Source organism: Mustelus asterias, chromosome 16, assembly GCF_964213995.1.
Source record: "Mustelus asterias chromosome 16, sMusAst1.hap1.1, whole genome shotgun sequence".
Classification (NCBI taxonomy): domain Eukaryota; kingdom Metazoa; phylum Chordata; class Chondrichthyes; order Carcharhiniformes; family Triakidae; genus Mustelus; species Mustelus asterias.
In genome coordinates, this window is record NC_135816.1 from 15002725 (window position 1) to 15028323 (window position 25599).

General features: G+C 45.5%; 1 protein-coding gene across 1 annotated transcript; it reads left to right on the plus strand.

Annotated features, from left to right (window-relative positions):
• Positions 1-2071: 2071 nt before the first annotated feature.
• On the plus strand, positions 2072-23211 carry faxdc2 (fatty acid hydroxylase domain containing 2). Its single transcript, XM_078230673.1, has 9 exons — positions 2072-2241; positions 4647-4694; positions 6100-6191; positions 6833-6936; positions 9461-9582; positions 13144-13349; positions 15816-15921; positions 22013-22179; positions 22687-23211. Exons 2-9 carry the CDS (start codon positions 4647-4649, stop codon positions 22838-22840), a joined length of 999 nt encoding a protein of 332 aa, XP_078086799.1. The 5' UTR covers positions 2072-2241; the 3' UTR covers positions 22841-23211.
• Positions 23212-25599: the final 2388 nt, after the last annotated feature.

The window sequence follows — 25599 nt, forward strand, 5'->3', positions numbered from 1 at the left end:
CTGCTTCACAGCAAGAAGTCTCACAACACCAGGTTAAAGTCCAACAGGTTTATTTGGTAGCACAAGCCACTAGCTTTCGGGCGCTGCCCCTTTGTCAGGTGAGTGGGATTTCAGTTCACAAACAGGGCATTGATTAGACAAGTTATTTCAGGTCTATTGGAAAGAATGTTAGTCCCTCTGGGTCGTATCAGTATGTGGAGATGCCAGTGTTGGACTGGGGTAAACACAATTGGAAGTCTCACAACACCAGGTTAAAGTCCAACAGGTTTATTTTGTAGCAAATGCCACTCGCTTTCGGAGCGCTGCTCCTTCGTCAGGTGAGTGGGAATTCTGTTCACAAACAGGGCACATAAAGACACAAACTCAATTTACAAAATAATGGTTGGAATGCGAGTCTTTACAGGTAATCAAGTCATAGAATCATAGAAACCCTACAGTGCAGAAGGAGGCCATTCGGCCCATCGAGTCTGCACCGACCACAATCCCACCCAGGCCCTACCCCCACATATTTACCTGCTAATCCCTCTAACCTACGCATCTCAGGACTCTAAGGGGCAATTTTTAACCTGGCCAATCAACCTAACCCGCACATCTTTGGACTGTGGGAGGAAATCGGAGCACCCGGAGGAAACCCACGCAGACACAAGGAGAATGTGCAAACTCCACACAGACAGCGACCCGAGCCGGGAATCGAACTCGGGACCCTGGAGCTGTGAAGCAGCAGTGCTAACCACTGTGCTACCGTGCCGCCCCAACGGCATGCCTCAAGTCTTAAAGGTACCGACAATGTGAGTGGAGAGAGGGTTAAGCACAGGTTAAAGTGATGTGTATTGTCTCCAGACAGGACAGTTAGTGAGATTTTGCAAGCCCAGGCGTTGTCGTATGTCATGAAGGCCGCCTTGGAGAACGCTTACCTGAAGATCAGAGGCCGAATGCCCGTGACCGCTGAAGTGTTCCCCAACAGGAAGAGAACACTCTTGCTGCTCGACAATCACCAGGCAAGAGTGTTCTCTTCCTGTTGGGGAACACTTCAGCGGTCACGGGCATTCGGCTTCTGATCTTCGGGTAAGCGTTCACGACATACGACAGCGCAGAGTCGCTGAGCAGAAACTGATAGCCAACTTCTGCACACATGAGGACGGCCTCAACTGGGATCATGGGTTCATGTCACACTATCTGTAACCCCCCACGACTTGCCTGGGCTTGCAAAATCTCACTAACTGTCCTGGCTGGAGACAATACACATCTCTTTAACCAGTGTTTAACCCTGTCTCCACTCACATTGTCTGTGCCTTTAAGACTTGATTACCTGTAAAGACTCTCATTCCAACCATTATTTTGTATATTGAGTTTGTGTCTTTATATGCCCTGTTTGTGAACTGAAATCCCACTCACCTGACGAAGGAGCAGCGCTCCGAAAGCTAGTGGCTTTTGCTACCAAATAAACCTGTTGGACTTTAACCTGCTGTTGTGAGACTTCTTACTTTGTTTACCCCAGTCCAATGCCGGCATCTCCACATCATGGCTTCACAGCACCAGGGATCTGGGTTCAATTCCCGGACTTGGGTCTCTGTCTGTTTGCACGTTCTCCCCGTGTCTGCGTGGGTTTCCTCCGGGTGCTCCGGCTTCCTCCCACAGTCCAAAGATGTGCGGGTTAGGTTGAAGGCATGATAAATTGCCTGTCGTGTCAGGGGGATTAACAGGGTAAATATATGGGGTTCTGGGAATCGGGCCTGGGTGGGATCATGGTCGGTGCAGACTCGATGGGCCGAATGGCCTTCTTCTGCACTATAGGGATTTTGTGAATGTTGGAAGTGAAAAATGGGAAGGAACAAGAACTGGGGACTGGAAAAGGCAATGTGAAATATGACAGAATCGCGGGAGAATGCAGAATCACAAGACTAAGTTGTCCCAGTTATCTACTAATTGATCCTAACAGTCAGAGATTGTGGTTGGGGTTTTTTGTTGACCTGTTTTCCTGAATCAGTGAATGTGCTGGATATCTCCAGGATTGTTGATGCAGTGTGTGTGTAAACATTGGCAATAATTCAATGTTAATTAATGTTTTATAGGGCAGATAACCCAAAAGGATTTGCACTTGTCAGCAGGACAGCAACAGAGAGCAGTACAGAGAGACACACTCACACAGCACAGGGACTGACAGGTGCTGCTCGTCTCCACAGCAACCAGTCAGAACGTTCCATCCACAACACAGCGGCATTTTATATCTCCACTACAAAGGTAAGATGACACTTCGATTTGAGTAAATACAGACTGCTGTGAAGGATACTAGGAATAATTTATTGGCAACCCATGTCGATGGGTTTAATCAAGATAGGAGACTGGTGTGGAACATGGTATGAGGCCATTCTTTGGACAATCTGGCAAATTATCAGTAGGATGGATTTAAATGGAATTCTATCTTGCCGTGTTCTCTTTATATTGTCCACTGTCACGATCTGACAAAATAATTCATAGACACACAGAGAGATCTGGGAGTACAGGTCCACAGACCCTTAACAGTGGCAGCACAGGTGGAAAAGGTGGTGAAGAAAGCATATGGCATGCTTGCCATCATCGGACGGGGCATCGAGTATAAAAGTTGGCAAATTATGTCACAATTGTATAAAACGCTGGTTAGGCCATATTTAGAATACTGTGTCCAATTCTGGTCACCACACTACCAGAAGGACGTGGAGGCTTTGGAGAGAGTGCAGAAAAGTTTTACCAGAATGTTGCCTGGTATGGAGGATATTAGCTATGAGGAGAGATTGAATAAACTGGGATTGTTCTCCCTGGAAAGACGGAGGCTGAGGGGCAACCTGATAGAAGTTTATAAAATTATGAGAGATATAGATAGGGTGAACACTTGGAAGTTTTTACCCAGGGCAGAAATTACAATTACAAGGGGGCACAAGCTCAAGATAAGGGGGGAAAGGTTCAGTGGAGATGTGTGGGGGAAGTTTTTTACACAGAGAGTGATGGGGGTCTGGAATGCACTGCCAAGTGTGGTAGTTGAGGCTGTTAAGACTTATCTTGACAGGCATTTGAACAAACAAGGAATAGAGGGATATAAGCGATTGGTTAGATACATAAATGTGATCGGCGCAGGCTTGGAGGGCCAAAAGGGCCTGTTCCTGTGCTGTACTGTTCTTTGTTCTAACTCTAGTTCCAAGTGTGGCATTCTACTGGTGAACCGGAAGGTAACACATTCCATGCCCTGTCTGTGCTGTCTTTGCACTCAGTTCTGCGCTGGACTTCAATTCCCCCCCCCCGCCCCCCCCCTACCAATCGCTCCCAAAGCTCTCCAATGTGCAAGAATTGGCATTAGAAAGTGACCCAGTTGGCCCAGGCTGTGGTGGCTATCCCTGTGTCTGCAGACACTCATCGTCTAGATGCACAAGCGAATTATTGCTGGTCTGGCTCTGGCGACCCATTCCGCAGCCAGAGCTGCCTGTGTGAACGTTTTATGGGCGTCTCTGGGGTTATATCTTGTTTGTAGATGATTGTGAAGTAAATAATCTTTATTAGCTCGAAAAGCATTCATGTAGATAATGCCGTATCATATCGTAGATGTTGCAGCACTCGATTACTGTTGTGTCAGCAAATGCAGCAGCCAGTTTGTGTGCAGCAAGACTTCATAAAGAATAAACAGATGGTCAGTTTTGCTGATGTTTAAGGACTGAATATTGAGCAGGACACAGAGATCTCAGCAGCCGTGAGGTATTTTACATCTAAAAGGGCAAATGGGGCCTTGGTTTAACGCCCCATTCGAAAGATGTGCAGCGTTCCCTCAGAACTGCTCCTCCAGCTGTGCAGCGTTCCCTCGGAACTGCTCCTCTGACAATGCAGTGTTCCCTCGGTATTGCTCCTCTGACAATGCAGCTTTCCCTTGATACTGCTCCTCCAATTGTGCAGCAATCTCCCACTACTGTCCCTCCGACAGTGAGGTGCTGCCTTGGTACTGTCCCTCCGACAGCATGGTCATTATTAGACTTTTAATTCCAGATATTTATTTAATGTAAATTTCACCATTCAAACCCGGGTCCCCAGAGCATTATCCTGGGTCTCTAGCCTAATAGCCCAGTGATAAAACCACTACGCCATTGCCTCATTTTACTGCTGACATGAATGGTGCTTGATTCTCTGAAACTTACAGTGCTGGACCTTTAGTTAAAGTGCAGCTTATATTGTCAGTTATCTGCAAACAAGAGTTCACAGCTTACCTGTTTCCCCACTTGCACAAGAACCATTCATCCATCACCCCTGTCCTCGCTGTTCTACATCAGCTACTGGTCCAACTATGGGTGAGTTTTAATATTCTTGATCCTTGTACACAGATCCTCCCATGACCTCATCACTCCCTATCACTAATCTCCCCGGAGATACCTCCAACTCTGTCCTCTTCAGCAATCCTCGATTTTAATTGTTCCGTCATTGGTGTCTGCGCCTTTAGCTGCCTAATCTCTGGGAATTCCTCTGTGTCTGCATCTCTCTCCACCGTTATCTATGCCCAGAAACATGCTCTGCGTTGTTGGGCTGCTATACATGGAACAGGAGAGGTTATGCACTGAAATTGCCGCTTTTATTCTGCCATCGTGCTGTTGATAATGTTCTATTGGTGTTTTGTGCTTTTTGTTCCGCAGATGCGAGCTTACAGTGAACAGTCTATTTCTGTGGCATCACAGACACAGGTACAGAACCCTCAACACTTTTTCCTTTGCCAATTTGGAGCATAAGAAAACTGTTCTGCTGGTATTACAATGTCCTTGAAGGGGCCTGGAAATGTTGTCCGAGAGTCGAACAGCATAAATAGCAGGGACAATCCTCGAATTGTACCTTCTAATTGGAGATATGCTATTCTGGGGCAGCAAGTATCAGAGAATCCCTATTTGCAGAAGGAGGCCATTTGGCCCATCAATCCTGCACTGCCAACAATCCCAGCCAGGCCCTATCCCTGTAACCCCACATATTTATCCTGCTAATCCCTTGGCACTAAGGGGCAATTAAGCATGGCCAATCCACCTAACCTGCATGTCTTTGGATTGTGGGAGGAAACTGGAGCACCCGGACGAAACCCACACAAACTCGGGGAGAACATGCAAACTCCACACGGACACTTGCCTGAGGCCGAAATTGAACTGGGGTCCCTTGCGCTGTGTGGCAGCAGAGCTAGCCACTGTGCAGTGTGCCGCTTGTATCGAAGGCCTTCTTCTCTGGGACTGGTTTCCTATCTGTATTGGTTGCTAGGAGCACAGTTTATCTGTTGACGGGAAGGTTATGGATTTCCAAACTCGTGCTGACAGTGCACAAAAGCAACATACTTTTTGAAGCTGGAAATTTTAAAATATGAACAGAAATGTTGGAAATACTCAGCCCATCTGGCAGGTTCCAGTGGAAGGCCTGAGATCCAAAAAGTTAATTCTGTTTTCTTCTCTCTGCAGATGCTGCCAGACCTGCTGAGTATTTCTGACATTTTCTGTCACGACTATTTTATAAAACCGATGGCAGTGTGTGGCACTCAGACACACGCAGTTAAACGGCGAAAGTAGCTGTCAGTGAGAGCTACTAAGTTAATACTTGAACGGAGTAACTGAAATTTTAAGTCTATATAAAGTCGTAACAACTTCTGAACAACATCATGGCCCTGTTAAAATCTTGGAGTTCGATTTCCCCAAAGTCGTGGTAAAAATTTCATAGATTTTTAAAATAATAGAAATATTATTTAATAAGTTTATGTATTTCAGCTTCTGCCTTATTCCATGTGTATGTTCCAGTCTTTATTTCTCTCTCTCTGTAAAAGTGAGTAATAATCAGTGTCTTTTGCTTCCTGATTTGTTATCTTGTGAGAATTTTTCAGTCCCGATTTAATTGCCCAGCCTTCTTGGTGGTGCCATGTCCCTGGATACACCAGAGATTCCGTATAGCTGATGCCAGAATGAAATTGACAGCGGAAAGGGTGGCATTGATGTTGCAGAGGCCGTTAAATCTTTGTGGGCAGCTTTCTTCAAGGTCAGCGGTGAGCACCGTCCTTTCTCCCCTGCGTGCAACATCTGGGTTGTAAGGTTTACCCTGCTGTTTTATGGATTGTTTTTTTAGGAGAGACATGTTTGGGATTCTGTGAAGAAAGCTGCCTTCATCCTGGGCTCAGGACTCTTTGTATTTGCAGCGTTCAGGAACACAGTGACCTGGTAAGCTGATAGAAAGAGAACGGGCCTCGGAGCTGGGATTAGCATACCTTCCCAGTCTCACAGGACAGACAGCTTGCGTGATGTTAACTCTCCCTGGCGTGTACTTGCCCGCTCTCCCTCGCCTGCTCTCCCCCGGCCCCCCTCTTCCCCCCTCTCCCCTGGCCCCCCTCTCCCCCGCGTGCTCTCTCCATGCGATAATGGTACTGAAAGGGGAGCTCACTCTTGTTTGTGTGACGATGGGCAGTTGTGACTAGGCCAGTTTCACATTTGCACCTTGACCACGCTGTGGAGTCTCCTTACAATCATGTATTTTACACCATCCCACAGCCAGTTTCTTTCTCACCCTCCCAACCGTGTGGGAGATTTGGTAATCACTTGTGTGTGCGTGACTCAGTCCTGTCCCCCAGTGCGTGTGGGATTCAGTATTTCCACTTTTGTGTGTGCTGCTGTGTATGGGCCCCGCCAGCCAGGATTTCTGTGCTTGTAGCCTTCATTGTTGCTGTTTGACAGAACTGCTGATTACAATGCTGGGAGTTGCCGTTTTATTGTTGGTGTCTTGCCACCCCCGTTTCTGCCTGCATTGGGAAGAGTTGGCGGAGAAGCTGAGCCGCAGGTAATTTGCGGAATTGTTCTGTTTTCAGGCACTTGCAGCAGTTCTGGGGAGCTTCTGGGGATTTCTGGCAGTCACAGTGGGGAAAGGCTCATGGCTTCTTCCAAGGCAACGAGTGGGTTCTCTTCTTCCTTGGTAAGTACCATGAGTTACAGTAGGTTACATTGGGTCATGACACTTAGTGTGATACAGTGTGTTACACTGTGTATCTCAGTTCAGTTAATGAAAGTGGTGGATTTCCACACTGAGATATACAGGACTAACCTGTGTAGGTGGACAGTGTATTCATCAAGTCTGTTCAGTATTCTAGTCACTTGTTCCATTAACCATGATACATTACGAAAATAGGATGTTTTAGACAAACGTGAGGTAATTTTAGAATTGTTTACGAAGGGAAAGAGCTATGGTGAAGGATGACAGTGAAAGGGACAGTGAGTATCTGACGTCAGTTTGGGGTTTTAAAAGTCTATATATTGTAGGCGTGCTTGAAGGAATTATGCAACAGAGTAAGGGGCCATTCTACTCATTATGCCTGTCCAGCGCTTTAACACAATTATCCAGTTAGCCGCACTGCTCTTTTTCCATACCTCTGTAAATTTCCCCTATTGAAGGTTACTATAGAACCTGCTTCCTTCAGAAGGTGCATTCCAGATCACAACAACTCGCTGCGTTAAAAAAAAAATCTCCTTCTCTCTCCTCTGGTTCTTTTGGTAGTTTTGCCCTGGTTACTGGCCCTTTCTGATTTTTAAACACCTCCATCTAATCTTCTGTTAACCTTCGCTGCTCTACAGAGTTCAATCGCAACTTCTCCAGTCTCCCCACATCACTGAAATCCCTCATCTCGGAAATTCTTTTACTAAATCCCGTCCGCACCCTCTCCAAGGCTTTGACGAATTGAACACAAGCCTAACCAGCGAAGTGTGAAGGATTAGTGCAACTTGCTTGCTTTTGTGCTCTGTGTACCAAAGAGGGAAGAAATTGCAGAGCTTTGCAGATCAGGCAAAGTACCAGTTGAGCGTGAGACCGGTGCAGTTTGAGCAAAGTGTTGATACAGGCAGTAGATGAAGGATATGAGAGGAAAGATTCCAAACACTGACCATCATTAGTAAAATACGAGTGTTGTATGATCATCTGACCCATTGAGCTTTGTTAGCTGGGTCACCTCCCAAATCCGCAAACCAAAAATCCCTATTTTCTGCCAGATTTAGGGTTCCTATACTCTTTGGTGACATGGAATAGGGGCTTCTGGACACAGGGAGCACAGGTTTGGAGAAGGGGACCTGAGTGAGGAAGTGAGCAATGGAGCAAGGTCATGAGATCATCATAGAGTGAAAGAGGAAGTGGCAAAATTTCAGGACAAAGCTTGAATGGATTTTAAGGTCAACATGGGGGAGAGAATGGATGATGGAAGGAGCACTCGGGGACTGTCTTAACAAGTCATGGCAATGCAGGTTTTGGGGCTTGTTAAAGTTTCATAGAATCCCTACAGTGCAGAAGGAGGCCATTCAGCCCATCGAGTCTGCACCGACCACAATCCCACCCACGCCCTATCCCCATAACCCTATGTATTTACTCTAGCTAGTCCCTCTGACACTAAGGGGCAATTTAGCACGGCCAATCCACTGAACCCACACATCTTTGGACTGTGGGCGGAAACCAGAGCACCTGGAGTAAACACGCAGACACAGGGAGACTGCAAACTCCACACAGACAGTGACCCAAGCCGGGAATTGAACCCAGATCCCTGGCGCTGTGAGGCAGCAGTGCTAACCACTGTTGGTTCTGAGAATTTCCTGTTCCCAGGTTTTGTGGAATTTCCTGTATTCCAGGGCAAAGCTGAAAGGAGATGTGAAAGGCAAATCGTTTGCACAGGGTGGTAAGTGGCTGGAATGGGCTGCAGAGGAGGTAGAATCAGGTACAGGAGCAACGTTAAAGAGATATCTTGACAGATACATGAATAGGCAGGGAATTGAGGGTTCCTTTCACAGATGCACCATAGAAAGCATTCTTTCCGGTTGTATCACAATTTGATATGGTTCCTGCTCTGCCCAAGACCGCAAGGGACTACAAAAGGTCATGAATGTAGCCCAATCCATCACGCAAACCAGCCTCCCATCCATTGACTCTGTCTACATTTCCCGCTGCCTCGGCAAAGCAGCCAGCATAATTAAGGACCCCACGCACCCCGGACGTTCTCTCTTCCACCTTCTTCCTTCGGGGAAAAAAATACAAAAGTCTGAGGTCACGTACCAACCGATGCAAGAACAGCTTCTTCCCTGCTGCTGTCAGACTTTTGAATGGACTTTGCATTAAGTTGATCTTTCTCTACACCCCTAGCTATGACTGTAACACTACATTCTGCACTCTCTCCTTTCCTTCTCTATGAACGGTATGTTTTGTCTGTATAGCGCACAAGAAACAATACTTTTCACTGTATATTAATACATGTGACAATAATAAATCAAATCAGACCGCGCAGAGGCAAAAGGTCTTTAGTTTCGAAAGGTGCCATGTGTTGATGCAGGCTTGGTGGGCTAAAGGGCCTGTTCCTGTGCTGTACTATTCTTTGTTCATTTCCAGGTTTCTGGGATTTCCCAGTTCCCAGGACCTACCCTGAGCCAATCCTGTCAGTGTTGACTGAGTTGCCTTTCTATCCCAGGTACCATGGTGATTCCCACCCTCTCCTTCTGGATGTTGAATGGACTCCTGCTGATAGTGGATGCCACTGGGAAACCCCAGCTGATTACTCGCTACCGGATTCAGAGCGACAGGAATGACCCGGTCAGAGCTAAGACTGATTAAAATAACCTTTGCTGAATTGCTGGTTGATCTCTCAGTGAACAATTAATATCTTTTACACAAGTAATGGAATTTAGCTTTGGTCTAAGGTGGACTGCAGTTTCCCTCAGACCTGTCTCTGTCACTCCTCACATGCTGGGTTAACATTCACTGGGTTTAGAATCCCTACAGTGCAGAAGGAGGCCATTTGGCCCACCAAGTCTGCACCAACCACAATCCCACCCAGGCCCTATACCTGCATCCCCACATATTTACTCTGCTAATCCCCCTGACACAAGGGGACCGCACATCTGGACTTTGGGAGCACCCGGAGGAAACCCATACAGACACGGGGAGAATGTGCAAACTCCACACAGACAGTGACCCAAGCCGGGATCGAACCCAGGTCCCTGGCGCTGTGAGGCAGCAGTGCTAATCACTGTGCCACCGTGCCACCCCAAATATAGAGCACCTAAATGGTCTTGACTGAAAGCCTCCCCTATTAATCCCTGACTAAAGAATCAAAAATTCAGACAGCACAGGGGGAGATCATTTGGCTTTTTGGAAGAACTGTTCCCTGAAATAGATTTTCTAATCATCGGTTTAGATTGTGATTGTATGTGCGTTCCGACATCCCTAACCCCATCCAATATTCCACAGCAGCTCCGAGCCTCTGACACTCCTGTGTCCTCTGTCCCCTTATCTCTTCACTTGTTTGTCTTCCTGGACTTTGTTTGGTTGAGACAGTGAGCCTCTTATCAGCCTTGCCTGAATGATCCTTCCCTGCTGCATGGGCAGGTTATACGACGATCCTGACTGATACAAAGCTGCTCGTAGCGGGATTATAGAACAATCGAGAAGTGTTTCCTATGTCTGGTTGATCACTTACTTGCACTGTGTCCAGTATTTAACAAATCCAGAAGCCAAATACTTGGCGGATGCTGGAAATCTAAAATCAAAACAAAAAAAAGGTTAGAAATACTCAGCAGGTCAGATAGCATCTGTGATGTTAACGTTTCAGGTCAACAGCCTTTCATCAGAACATTACAACAAATAGATAATCGAACTGAAACAGTAACTCTGTTTCTGTCTCCAAGGATATTGTCTGAGCTGCTGAGTATTTCCAGCATTTTCATGTCCTTGTAACAAGTCCAAGTTTGTGTGTTTACTAGCTGAGTTTACTAAACTAACCAATTGATTGATGAGTTGATACCATATTGATTTATTATCGTCACATATACTAGAATACAGTGAAAAGTATTGTTTCTTGTGCGCTATACAGACAAAGCATACCGTTCATAGAGTACATAGGGGAGAAGGAAAGGAGAGGGTGCAGAATATAGTGTTGCAGTTACTTATGGGGTGAGGAGAAAGATCAGCTTAATGTGGACCATTCAAAAGTCTGGGTAACATGGCACGGGTAACAGCACTGGTACCAGTATGGGGTAATGTTGGTGTTAGGGTACAGATCAGAAAGCCCAAGGTATATTATGCAGTCAGACTAAACCCCAACGATTTTCTGTTTTGGCATTAATGTGAGGATATGAAGTTTCACTCCGGGCACAATTCTACTGGGAAGCTTTTATCAAAACAAACTTCATTTAACAATAACAAATGAATTAGCTTAAATTTAACAATACTCACACATAGAATCATAGAAACCCTACAGTGCAGAAAGAGGCCATTTGGCCCATCGAGTCTGCACCGACCACAATCCCACCCGGCCCTACTCCCCTAACCCTACATATTTACCCACTAATCCTTCTAAACTACGCATCTCAGGACATTAAGGGGCAATTTTAGCATGGCCAATCAACCTAACCTGCCATCTTTGGACTGTGGGAGGAAACCGGAGCACCCGGAGGAAACCCACGCAGACACAAGGAGAATGTACAAACTCCACACAGACAGTGACCCAAGCCGGGAATCAAACCCAGGACCCTGGAGCTGTGAAGCAGCAGTGCTAACCACTGTGCTACGGTGCCGCCCACATGACAAGATATAATTCTTAACTGCTACCCGATGAGTTCCAATTCAAGCAATATTCCTCTGATAGACTTCACCCTTCCAGTTAGCAAAACACAAGCTTATGTGCTTGTACTTAGGTTGCCAGTCCTGGAGCTCCCAGACAACTTCCAAAGAGAGAAAGACACATCTTTTTTCTTTCAGAACCAGACAGGAACTGCTTGTTTTAAAATGAAAGAGAAACTGTGTTTTCCCTGCAAGCTTAATTAAACACATGACTGTCTTTTGTCAATTAAGCTAATCAAAACTGTATTCTGAAACCCCAGGGGGAAAACCAAGTAAACACAAATGCATTAACTCTATTTAGACAAACGCACCATTAGCTAAAATGAGTGATTATCCTGCAGTCTCAGCATGGAGCTGTATGTTTTTTTCAGATAAATCTACTTTTTGCAACAAAACACTGCCACTTACAAGAAACATAATACAAATATATTTCTTAAAAGCACAAATGTAGGATAATGTGGTAGGGCAAGGATCATAGAATCCTACAGTGCAGAAGGAGGCCATTTGGCCCATTGAGTCTGCACCGACCACAATCCCACCCAAGCCCTATCCCCATAATCCCATGCATTTACCCTAGTTAGTCCCCCTGACATTGAAGGGCAATTTAGCATGGCTAATCCACCCAACCCGCACATCTTTGGACTGTCGGAGGAAACCGGAGCACCCGGAGGAAACCCATGCAGACACGGAGAGAATGTGCAAACTCCACACAGACAGTGACCCAAGCCGGGAATCAAACCCGGGTTCTGGTGCTGTGAAGCAGCAGTGCTAAGCATTGTGCCGCCCACTACATGGTACACGGTAACTTAGGGTAACGTTGTGGGTGGTTGCACAGACCCCAAACAATGGCCACTTTTTAACAACACTTTGGTGTCAACCCATCAATCTTTGTAGAAAGGTCTGTCAGAAATAGGACAGCAATACCAGAAAGCCAGTGGTGCAGCAGACTAGGGAGCAAGGATTGATTCACCATCCTCAGTAAGTACAGACAGAGATTGTGTTTTAATTTAGCTCGCACGAGCCTATGTTCTGTGTTTGTTATCTTGTATCAGTATAGACTTTGCATCTGATTGTGATCTAACCGAATTGTGTAGCACAATGTTCCACGTGTTTCCCCCGCCCTGAAATACATTTACCATATTTACTGCATCAGCTTTCCCTTGGGGGGGGGTGTGGTGGTAAAAAAGTCACCTAAAATTGCTGTACGTCTTATGGTTTGAAGGTTATGCCCAGTTAAGCCCAAAGTTTTTTTTCTATTTTTTTTTAAAACCCAGGTGTGTCTTGTGGTCCACCAAGTTTAGATTGGGATAAACCTCACATCACCCAGCATTAATATGGGCTTCAAATCAAAAGAAAAACATTCCAAGTGATTACTTTTCTCCCATTATTTGATCTTCGTAAACGAGGAGTGGGAGGGGGGACTGTTTTTGAGGATGGGCTGGAACAGAAAGAGGTAAATGAATTGAGAGGAGGCTGCGTTGCTTTTTTTTTTACTGCCAGTTGCTATTGGTGATCATGTTTTGTGTGTCACAGGTGGAACCTGCGAAGCTCCAGCAAGCCATCAGAACGGTTCTATTTAATCAGGTCTTCCTGTCTCTCCCCATGGTGGTGGTAATGTACCCCATCATGAAGTGGAGAGGCAATCCGTGTGGTCCTGAGCTCCCCACTTTCCACTGGGTGCTGCTGGAACTCTGCTTTCTTGGGCTGCTGGAAGAGGTATTTTTCTACTATTCGCACAGGTGAGCTGGTGATTCAATGCAACACTCCACTGCCCTGTGTCTGAACGCGCACTGTGCCATTCACCCACCACCTCTATGCTTGCTATATTGCCTCGGGTTTGATTTAGCATCCTTGTTTTTAATTCCCTCCCATGGTCTTGCTCTTGTCTACCCCTAACGTCCTCCATCCCGACAACCCTCCGAGATCTCTGCACTCCAATTGTGGCCTCTCATGCATCTCTGATTTTAATCCCTCGATTATTGGTAACAATGCCCACAGGTCTCTGGACACTAACTCTGGAAATTCCTCACTAAACTTCTCTGCCCTGCTACCTCTTTTTTTTTTTGTTGATGGCTTCTCGAGAAAATAGTTCCTCCTCTATGTGGCTCGGTGTCAAATTTTGGTCTTGATTTATCTACCTGTGAAGCTGTTTGAGATGTGAGACCATGTTTAAAACCCTATAAAAACACACATTTTTGTTTCTGTTAACTGGCTGTCAATGGGGCAGGAGCCTCGCCAGGCCAACCTCAGAATGAAAAATAAATGCAATATCTTTGTTTGTCATAAATTTCTGTGGAGGGCAAAATGTGAAAGGAATATGGGGTGAGGGTTGAGGGACAGGGGGGAGAGTTGGGGGACGGGGTGAGGGTTGAGGGATGGGGGAGAGGGTTGAGGGACGGGGGGAAAGGGTGAGGGTTGAGGGACGGGGGAAGAGGGTGAGGATTGAGGGACGGGGTGAGGGTGAGGGACGGGGGAGAGTCATAGAGGTTTACAGCATGGAAACAGGCCCTTCGGCCCAACTTGTCCATGCCGGCCCCTTTTTATAAAACCCCTAAGCTAATCCCAATTGCCCGTATTTGGCCCATGTCCCTCTATACCCATCATACCCATGTAACTATCTAAATGCTTTTTAAACGACAAAATTGTACCCGCCTCTACCACTACCTCTGGCAGCTTGTTTCAGACACTCAACACTCTGTGTGAAAAAATTGCCCCTCTGGACACTTTTGTATCTCTCCCCTCTCACCTTAAACCTATGCCCTCTAGTTTTAGACTCCCCTACCTTTGGGAAAAGATATTGACTATCTACCTTATCTGTACCTCTCATTATTTTATAGACCTCGATGAGGTCACCCCTCAGCCTCCTACGCTCCAGAGAAAAAAGTCCCAGTCTATCCAGCCTCTCCTTATAACTCAAACCATCAAGTCCCGGTAGCATCCTAGTAAACCTTTTCTGCACTCTTTCTAGTTTAATAATATCCTTTCTATAATAGGGTGACCAGAATTGCACACAGTATTCCAAGTGTGGCCTTACTAATGTCTTGTACAACTTTAACAAGACGTCCCAACTCCTGTATTCAATGTTCTGACCGATGAAACCAAGCATGCCAAATGCCTTCTTCACCACTCTGTCCACCTGTGACTCCACTTTCAAGGAGCTATGAACATGTACCCCTCGATCCCTTTGTTCTGTAACTCTCCCCAACGCCCTACCATTAACTGAGTAAGTCCTGCCCTGGTTCAATCTACCAAAATGCATCACCTCGCATTTGTGTCAATTAAACTCCATCTGCCATTCGTCAGTCCACTGGCCCAATTGATCAAGATCCCGTTGCAATTGGAGATAACTTTCTTCACTGTCCACTATGCCACCAATCTTGGTGTCATCTGCAAACTTACTAACCATGCCTATATTCTCATCCAAATCATTAATATGAATGACAAATAACAATGGACCCAGCACTGATCCCTGAGGCACACCGCTAGTCACAGGCCTCCAGTTTGAAAAACAACTCTCTACAACCACCCTCTGGCTTCTGTCAAGAAGCCAATTTTGTATCCATTTAGATACCTCATCCTGGATCCCGTGAGATTTAACCTTATGCAACAACCTACCATGCGGTACCTTGTCAAAGGCCTTGTTAAAGTCCATGTAGACAACATCAACTGCAGGGTGAGGGCTGAGGGACGGGGGGGGGAGGGTGAGGGCTGAGGGACGGGGGGGGGAGGGTGAGGGCTGAGGGACCGGGGGGGGAAGAGGGTGAGGGCTGAGGGACCGGGGGGGAGAGGGTGAGGGCTGAGGGACCGGGGGGGAGAGGGTGAGGGCTGAGGGCCCGGGGGGGAGAGGGTGAGGGCTGAGGGACCAGGGGGGAGAGTGTGAGGGCTGAGGGACCGGGGGGGAGAGGGTGAGGGCTGAGGGACCAGGGGGGAGAGTGTGAGGGCTGAGGGACCGGGGGGGAGAGGGTGAGGGCTGAGGGACCGGGGGGGGAAGAGGGTGAGGGCTGAGGGACTGGGGGGGAGAGGGTGAGAGCCGGGGGGGGAGAGGGTGAGGGCCGGGAGAGTGAGGGTTGAGGGACGTGGGGAGAGGCTTGAGGATGGGGTGAGTGATTGCGTGATGAAAACTGAAAGGAAAATTGTGGGTTTAATAGCATTTTCCTGGTATCTGGCCAACACTGTGCTAGTGTTTCAATATTCAATCTCTCCAGGCTTTTCCATCATCCAGTGCTTTACAAATACATCCACAAGAAGCACCATGAATGGACTGCCCCAATTGGTGTTGTATCCCTGTATGCACATCCAGTTGAACATGTGGTAAGAGATATTTGTGACTGAACAACATAAAACAAAACCGTTTGTAGCAAAATATGGCAAGTAATTTTCCATTGGCATTGGTGTGGGATCTACTACAGTTTACATTAATGAGTTAGAATTGGAAATCAAATTTGTGCATGGCACCTATTGAGCTATATCATTAATATAGAAGAACTGACAAAAACATAAAGATATTAATGAACTTTCAGAATGGCTGAACTTCACAATAAATACTTGAGGTGGTACATTTTGGCAAGAAGAATAAGGTTGCCTGTTCCTTGGAAAATTAGAGTTGAATTAGAGAATAGCACAGCACCGATAGAGGCCATTAGGCCTATCAAATCCGTGCTGGCTCTTTCAATCTATTTCATCCTACTCTTTCCACTTATCGCTGCACATTTTCCTCCTTTAATTATCTTATCGAATTCCCTGTTGAATCATTTTCAGCACCTACCTGGCAGTGGGGAAGGCGGTGGCGTCGTGGTATTTTCATTCGACTCTTGGGATCACAGTTCAAGTCCTGCCATGGCAATTTACTAAAAATCTGGAATGGAGACTAATGGTGAAACTGTTGTCGATTTTTGTTTTTAAAAAAAAACCCATCTGGTTCACTAACTGGCCAGATCCTCAGCAATGTGGTTGACTCATAAATGTTCCGGGGAAAATAACGACGGGCAATAAATGCTGGCTCAGCCAACCATGCCCACATCCGATGACTTCTTTTTAGAAAAGTGCATTTATATCCGAAAATAAATGTTTCCTCCTGTCACCTCTGGTCCTTTTGCCAAATGTCTTCAATCTGTGGGCATTGAAGTCCAGCTTTCCAGGCTCCCCACATACCTGAAGGTGCTCACCATTGGCACCATTCTAGTAAATCTCCACGGTCTTGTTTAATTGTTTTGCCAAAACGATTAACAGAATGTTTATTTGTCCCTCAGTTGATTTGATTTATTTTAATTGTTTTCCCAAAAAGATTGACATCCTTCCTAAAACATGGTGCCCTGTAGTTGAACGCACTGCTCCATCTGAGGCCCAGCCAATATTTGTTTACAATGGTTTTGCATTACTTCCTTGTATTTTTAGTCTCTTCCTCTATTAGCAAAACCAAGGCTCCCATATCTTTTTAAACAGCCTTGTTGTATTGGCTTTGCAACTTCAAAGATTTATGTCCAAGCTTCTCCAGATAAAGTAAAAAAAGTAAAGTTTATTTATTAGTCACAAGTAGGCTTACACTGCAATGAAGTTACTGTGAAGATCTCACTATTCATGCATCCCCATTAAAATTGTACTGTTCAGTTCATATTGCCCACCCTCCCCATTCACTTTTCCAAAATGTATCATTTTATAACTCTCAGAATTAACATTCATCTGCCATGTGTCTGCCTGTTTTATCAGTTTACATATGTCCTCCTCAAATCTGTCACTGTCCTCCTCACTATATAGCACATTCCTGAGTTCTGTGCCATTTGTAAATTCTGAAGTTATCCTCTGTACACCAGGGCATTAATAAACATCAAAAAGAGCAGTGGCTTTAATATGGAATTAGGTCACAGTTCAGCCATGATCTCATTGAATGGTGGTATAAGCTCAAAGGGTGGGAGGGTGGTTAATGGCCTACTTTTGTTCCTGTGCTCTTGCTGTTAAGCCCAGCAGAACACCACTGTACAGGTTCACATGGTCTACAAACAACCAACCACTATTACTACTTGCTGACTCTTGGCCAATTTTGTATCCACGTTGTCATTGTCACTTTAATCCCATTGGCTTTAATTTTGCCAGAAGTCCGTTATGTGGTATTTTATCAAAGGCCTTACAACATAAATGACAACTGCGGCCAACTGAGGAAATTTGAGGACCAGGATCCCAAACCCAAGACTAAAGATGTGGTTTACTGGGCAGCACTGATCCACATGATCCTATATGCTACATAGACTTGGACAGCTTGCAGTAGTCACCTTAAAGCACTGGAGACATACCACCTACGATACCTTTGCACCATCCCCCAAAGCCAGGGGTAGCAAAGGTGGAAGCAGCAGCATCCACTCCCAATTCAACTTGCCCAGCTAATAATTCAAAGCCAGCCATGTTGGTTCAGGACATGTTGTTCGCTTGTCTCCCGAACAAGTGGTCTACTCTGAATTTGGTCATGGCAGGAGACTCGGAGGTGGACACGGTAAACGTTTTGAGGATGTCCTCCAAGCATCTCTGAACAGTCTTGCTGTTTCATGGGAGACCCTGGGCTATGAGCGACCAAACTGAAGGAGGTACGTTCAGGAAGACACCAAACACATTGCGAGAATTCATCAGGAGCATGCCGAGGTGAAGTTGAGACTTCAGAGGGAGTATTTGAACCTCCAAATAACCGAACCATCCAAACCCTGCCTGCATATCGCACAGTGGACTTATTGACCATCTCAGAACCCATTGAACCAGAGTGGAAGCAAATCATTCTCCATCCCAAAAGGCTGCCTAAGAAGAAACTACGTTAACTGCAATAGCCTCAGTAACCCTGTCCGTTACTTCATCAAATAACTCGATCAAGTTAGTCAAACCTGATTTATCTTTAACAAGTCCATCCGGACTCTAATTTATTAACCCATACCTTTCCAAATACTAATTAATTTTGTTTTAGATTATTGTCTCTCAAAGTTTTCCTACCTCCAATGACTGGCATGTAGTTACCAGATTTACCCGCCTCCCTTTTCTAAACAAGGAGTGTGACATCTGCTCTGGCATTGGTCCCATATCCAAGGAGGATTGGAAAGTGCAGCAAAAGCCTCCACAAGTTCCACTTCTCTCAGTAAGCTAGGGTGCTGGACCAGGCAGCTTCTTTACTTTGAGGATTGTTAACCTTTTTAAGTAACTCTGATTTATCCTGTTGTATATTGCTACCGCCTCTTTCTCTACTGCTTTATTGCTTCTCTAGTGAAGATAATGCAATGTACTTGTGTAATACCTCTGCCATGACATCGTTCACAAAGAAGATCTTTTTGACCACTAATCGGCCCCACCCTTCCTTTGATTTACTAGACTATAGGTATCCCTTTTATTTTTGCTGCTTATCTATTCTCAGTAAGAAGTCTCACAACACCAGGTTAAAGTCCAACAGGTTTATTTGGAATCACAAGCTTTCTATTCTCATAGTTTTGCTTTGCCCCTCTTGTTTCTGTTTTTAGTTTTTGTCTGCAATTTCTGTATTCAGCTTGATTCTCTACTGTGTTATAAAGCTTAGATTTGTCTTTTTCTGCTTTATTTTTATTCTCTATATCATTAAACAGCCAGGGAGCTCTAGCTTTAGATGTCCTTCCATTCCACCATGTGGGATGTGTTGGTTCTTTACCTGAACCATCTCCTCTTTGAAGGCTTTGCAGTGCTCACTTGCTGTTTTGTCCACCAGCCTTTGATTCCAAGCCATTTGGGCCAGATTCTGTCTCAACTCTCCAGTTAAGTATTTTTATCCTTTTCCATAACTGTTCTAAACCTTGATGTTATGATCACTATTTCCCAAACGTTCCCCTTAAAACTTGCTTCACTTGCTCCATTTCATTCCCCAGAACTAGATCGAACACTGCTCCAGTCCTATCTAGACTGATAACACACTGATCAGGAAATGCATCTTGAATACATTTTGGAAGCCTTCCCTCTTGTCTTTTACTGTCCCAGTCTATATTACGATAATTGCAATCCTAAATTAACACTACTCTGCAATCCTAAATTAACACTACTGTAATTTGCCTGCAATCCCCTATCTCCTTACACTATTTTGCATATAGTAAAATAGTGGTAACTGCTCCTCTGTTGCTCCTTAATTCAAACCAAGTCGACTCTGTTTTTGGCCCCACAACTGGATCATCCATTTCCCCAGTGCTATAATAGTTTTTGATCAATACTTCCACCCAGCCTGTTTTTTCTTCCTTGCCTATCTTTCTTGAATTCCAATTCTCTCTTTCTTTTGAACCACGTTCTGGTATTGCCAATATAGCATAATCCCTTGTAGCTGGGTTTCTGTTGTTACCAGTTTATTGTAATCCCATGTGATGACAACTCAGTAATCTTATTTACCATGTTCTGTGCATTTAAACACATGTACATCAAATCCACCTTGGATGTTTTGCATTTGTCCTTTTAAATGATCTTCTACTTCTGAACTATAATACTATTCATTGCTCCCCGTCCTCTCTGCACTTTGTTTCTCCTCTCTAATATTTCATACCTCATGTGTCTCCCCCTGCTAAATTAGCTTAAACCCTCCCCACAATGCGAGTTAATTTTCCCAAAAGGAATCTTGATTCCTGCCCACATCATTTCTCCAGCTACGTGTTGGCCTGTTTTATCCCGGACCTGGGTGTACAAGTCCACAGATCCTTAAAGGTGGCAGCACAGGTGGAGAGGGTGGTGAAGAAGGCATATGGCATGCTTGTCTTTATTGGACGGGGCATAGAATATAAAAGTTGGCATATGATGTTGCGGCTGTATAGAACGTTGGTTAGGCCACATTTGGAATACTGCGTCCAGTTCTGGTCACCACACGACCAGAAGGACGTGGAGGCTTTGAAGAGAGTACAGAAAAGGTTTACCAGGATGTTGCCTGGTATGGAGGGTCTTAGCTATGAGGAGAGATTGGGTAAACTGTGAATGTTCTCCCTGGAAAGATGGAGGATGAGGGGCGACCTAATAGAGGTGTATAAAATTATGAAGGGCATAGATATCTTTTTCCCAGGTCGGAGGTGACGAACACAGGTTCAACGTGAGGGGGGGGGCAAGGTTCAACACAGATGTCAGGGGGACGTATTTTACACAGGGTGGTGGGGGCCTGGAATGCACTCCCAAGCAAAGTGATTGCGGCGGACACGCTGGGATCGTTTAAGACTTATCTAGATAGCCACATGAACAGACTGGGAATAGAGGGATACAAACGAATGGTCTAGTTGGGCACATGAGCGGCGCAGGCTTGGCGGGCCGAAGGGCCTGTTCCTGTGCTGTATTGTTCTTTGTACTTACCAGCATGTGGCAGAGAGAGCAATCTGGAGATTACTCACTTTGACATCTTGCTCGTTTAAGTTCTTCTTGAGCTCCAGTAACTGACTCAGGAACTCAGCCCCTTCCCTGCCTATGACATTGGTTTCCATGTGGACTACAGATGCTCCTCTTCCCCTCTCAAAATGTTCTGCACCTTCTCAGCGAAGGCTTTTACTGTTGCAGAGAAGCACTACACCATATGGGACTTGCATCAGAGATTGCAGGAATGCCCGCCTATTCCCCTTTCAAATTTCTTACGACCACTGCATTTCCACTCTTTGCTGTGCCCCTCAATTCAGCCATTTGCCCCGGAGTGCCATAGAGGTATTCCAAACTACACTCCCCAGAAGTGTCATCACCTTCATTCATACTCCCTGCTCCTGGAGGATTTCTGCACTGCCTGCCACTTCCTGGTCTACTGATGGCCACCCACTGACTGGCTTCCTCAACTCTCTGGTGCTGCAGGGTGACTACCTCCTGAAACACATGTTCCAGAATATTCTCCCGCTCCTCTGTCCTACACTTCTCGAGCTGAGAAACCCTGAACTTGAAGTTTGAGCAATTGGTGACATCCTCTGCATGCCTGAATATCCAGGACATGGCCTGGGGCTTCCCACATGGCACAGGAACTGCCGGCAACGGGATTCAGCTGTTTCAAGATTTTGCTTAAAAATCTATTTAATTTCATGATTTTGTTCTAGTTTAATATCCCCTTACTCGTTAACCAAAAACAGCAGATTTTTATTTATTGCAATTCCTATCCCTTTAAGTTAGTATCCTGTACTGAATAAATTTTAATTTGTATTCCTTTAAATCACTAATTTATATATTTTATGTTTCCTCACCAAACTCCCACCTTAACCTAATTCCTTTAGTCAGTGTGTGCTGCCTGAAATATCCTCCATCTATTCTGTAAATGTTCATGATTCAGTGAAGCACCTTCAGATATGCATGTTATGTGTGAATGTGTGGTGCATGTTTGTCTACATGTGACCCATGGGCTGTTCAGATATGAGCAGCCGTGTGTTGTTATGTCAGCAGCACTCACTCTTTCATCTTTCTCTTTTCTCAGATGTCCAACATGCTGCCACCTATGGTTGGACCGATATTTCTGGGATCTCATGTGGCAACCACGATGCTGTGGTTTTCATTGGCACTCCTGATTTCTACCATTTCACACTGCGGTTATCACCTCCCACTGCTCCCATCGCCAGAGTTCCACGACTTTCATCACCTCAAGTAAGCACCAAGAGATTTGAGGCTGAGTTTCGGAGGTAGAATATACAATGTCCCACGATTGAATCCACCCTGGCCATCCCATGGGGGAAGTCAGTCGCACTGGGAGAAATCAGAGTTAAATGTTGAAAAACCTGACAATTTCTGACAATATTCAGTGTTTAAGTGTGATGGGTGAGACTGACGATCACAGGGACAGTTTGACTGTTCATCAGGTTCAGTCCACCGTTGGGTCAGAGTTTGATCCACAGTTCAATCAGAGTTACTGCTCTGGGCACACAGTTCAGAATGATTGTTCCTCTGACTCAATCTATAGTGACCATGCGATTTAGTCCATGGTTAGATCAGTGACTGTGTTGCTGCTTTAAGAATGAGTGACGTTGCCTCTCCCCTTCCCCCACTGAGTCTGCTCCTTCTGAACAGGGATGGAAAATTGGAATAGGATATTTGAATTCAATGGGTTTCTTTTGGAGTATTTTATGAAGTGAATGAATGGCTTTGTATTTGCAGGTTTAACCAATGTTATGGAGTGCTGGGAGTCCTGGACCGCCTACACCAGACTGACACTATATTCAGGGAGAGCAAAGCTTACGAACGTCACACTCTCCTGCTCAGCCTCACTCCTTTGTCCGAAAGCATTCCTGATGCCCTCAAGCGCAAGTGAAGGCTCCTTAAAACTGCAGACTTCACAATCCTTAATAGTTTCCGCATTGATGATTAACACTTGCTGCTTGCGGTTTGATTTGTTTGTGAGGAGATTGTTTTTCTTTTGCTGTGCCGTGTGAAGTTTGCTGTCTGTTTAAGCAGGTGTTCCTGCTTACCTCTAGTACAGGATGTGCCAGGATGTCTCCAAGAGTAATCAAGTGGTTTAAACTGCAAGTTAGCATCCTGTAAAAAAGCTTTTATTTGTGCAGCAACTCTTGAATTCTAATTTACAAATAAATTTCTGCGGCTAACTGTTCACTGTGACCAGTCCGACGATTAACAAAGCCATTTTTTTCCATTAATGCATCATGCTTTATAAAGAATGTTGACAAGACAATGCTCTGTATAGAACACAATTCCAATGCACTGACTTTTTCCTAACTCTGCCTCTGATACATAGAATCCCACGTCACATTCCTGCTTTTAATGTCCTTGAATGGGAATTTCTAGCCTGATCTCATCTGCTCCTGCTGGACGTTCTCCACATCTAATGACGACTGACTCATCCTTTAAAATGCTTCTTTTCCAGTTAGACAGTTATGCCTGGACCAGCTTGCTCACTTCCCAAGCATTTCACCTTCCTCCGGCTGCTTGGGATTTAGTCACTGCTGGTGTCAGTCACTAACACAGAGATCAATGTTCAACTTCACTGCACCCCTGCTCGACTCCAAACCTTTGACCCCAGGCTCAGCTCCTGGACTTCATCTTAGTCCACATACTCTAAACCAGCATCAATTCATTAGTGCTCCAAACTCAAACCATCCATTCTGTAATGTTACTTAATCCCACAAGTGTTCACACATTGGATTATTTTTTTTAATTCTTCCATAAGATGTGGGTATTACCATGAAGCCAGCATTTATTGCCCATCCCCCTAATTGCCCTTAGGATGGTGAGCTACTTTGAACTTTCAATTCAAGGTGTGGGTACACACACACTGCTGTTGGGGGAGGTTCCAGGATTTTAACTCGGTGACAGTGAAATAACGACATAATTCTTCCTGCCCACTCTGCCATATTTAACCAATGTTCAGTATGCAGTTGCAACACATTTTGGCTGCTGTTCCAGACCCAAACCCATATTTCAGTCATCTTTTCTCTGCCTTGCGTTATCCCCTTCCACATTTCTTCCTCACGCTGCTCCAAGTGCCCCCCCGCAACCTCAACACAAACTTTTCATTCCTGCCACTGTCCCGAGGAGCCAAGTGGAAGGTTAAATTTGCAGAGGCAATGCAGATGAAACTGGTCCAACCTCTCACGTTGTTGGCAACTGACCATTCCTACTCACCATTCTTGCCCAGTGGACTCAAAAGTCACTATCTTCCAATCCACCTCACCACCCTCAGATCGCTATTTGTGGATGAGCCATTATCATCACTGTCTGCACCTTCCTCCAGAATGTACATTCAATTCCCATCTATCAGATCTTTGAGGCCAATTGTATCAGCATCATGGTCTTGACAGAAACCTTGCTGAGGGATGATAACATTTTTTTTTCTCTAAATGAAGCCTCCCCACCTGGCTATATCTTCTACCACTTGCCCTGCCAAGACCTTCAGTGGTAATATGACTCCTAAATTACCAAAGCATACCTTGGACTGTCTTTTTGCTTGTCAGGGATTTTCTTCTGAGCATCTCATCCTGTTCCACTCTCATCACCTTAAAACACTCATTCTCTATTACCCAAGTTTCTCGCTCTCTCTTCCCTCAGCCACTGCATTGACTTATCCTTGCTGATTTCAACTTTATATCTCTTCTTCATTCGCTCTATCCTATCCTTTCTATTTCTCCCCATTTAAAAAAAAAATCCCTAGTGCAGAAAGAGGCCATTTAGCCCATTGAGTCTGCACTGACCACAATCCCAACCAGGCCCTACCCCCTTATCCCTACATATTTACCCGCTAACCCCTCTAACCTACGCATCTCAGGCCACTAAGGGGCAATTTTAGCATAGCCAATCAACCTAACCCGCACACCTTTGGACTGCGGGAGGAAACCGGAGCACCCGGAGGAAACTCACGCAGACACGAGGAGAATGTGCAAACTCCACATAGTGACCCAAGCCGGCAATTGAACCCAGGTCCCTGGAGCTGTGAAGCAGCAGCGCTAACCACTGTGCTACCGTGCCACCCATGTTAGTCAGTACACAAACCATGTATAAACTCCCCAGCAAAAAGTCATGGCCTTCTCATTCACACCGGCTTGTCTTCATTACAAGCAGTGTTAAATCCCGTCCCCTGTGATCTGCATTGGCAGCAGGGTGGCACAGTGGTTAGCACTGTTGCCTCAGTGCCAGGGACCCAGATTTAATTTGCAGCTTGGATCACTGTGCGGAGTCTGCACGTTCTCCCCGTGTTTGCATGAGTTTCCTCCAGGTGCTCTGGTTTCCTCCCACAATCCGAAAGACGTGCTGGTTATGGGCATTGGCTATGCTAAATTCCCCCTCAGTGTACCTGTGGCAATTAGGGGATTTTCACAGTAATTTCATTGCAGTGTTAATGTAAACCTACTTGTGACATTAATAAACTTTTAAAGCTGGAACGCAACCTAGTCAAGTTGCTCCCAACCACACGTTAACATGCAGTTGCGGACTTACCCCATTGACTTCCATGTTGCCCTCCTTTTGCTCATCACAGCTTAAACTTCAGTTTAAAAAGCACAATTCTGTTGCTGCTCCCACAATTAGCTGCAAGATTTTATTTGCAGACCCTTCTGCTGG

What these genes read in the sequence shown, in the direction of transcription:
- faxdc2 (XM_078230673.1), top strand. Translation starts at nt 4,647, where the DNA reads ATGCGAGCTTACAGTGAACAGTCTATTTCTGTGGCATCACAGACACAG. An exon ending in CTGTGGCATCACAGACACAG is followed by an intron (nt 4,695 to 6,099) that starts GTACAGAACCCT and finishes TTGTTTTTTTAG; the next exon opens with GAGAGACATGTTTGGGATTC. An exon ending in CACATCCAGTTGAACATGTG is followed by an intron (nt 15,922 to 22,012) that starts GTAAGAGATATT and finishes CTCTTTTCTCAG; the next exon opens with ATGTCCAACATGCTGCCACC.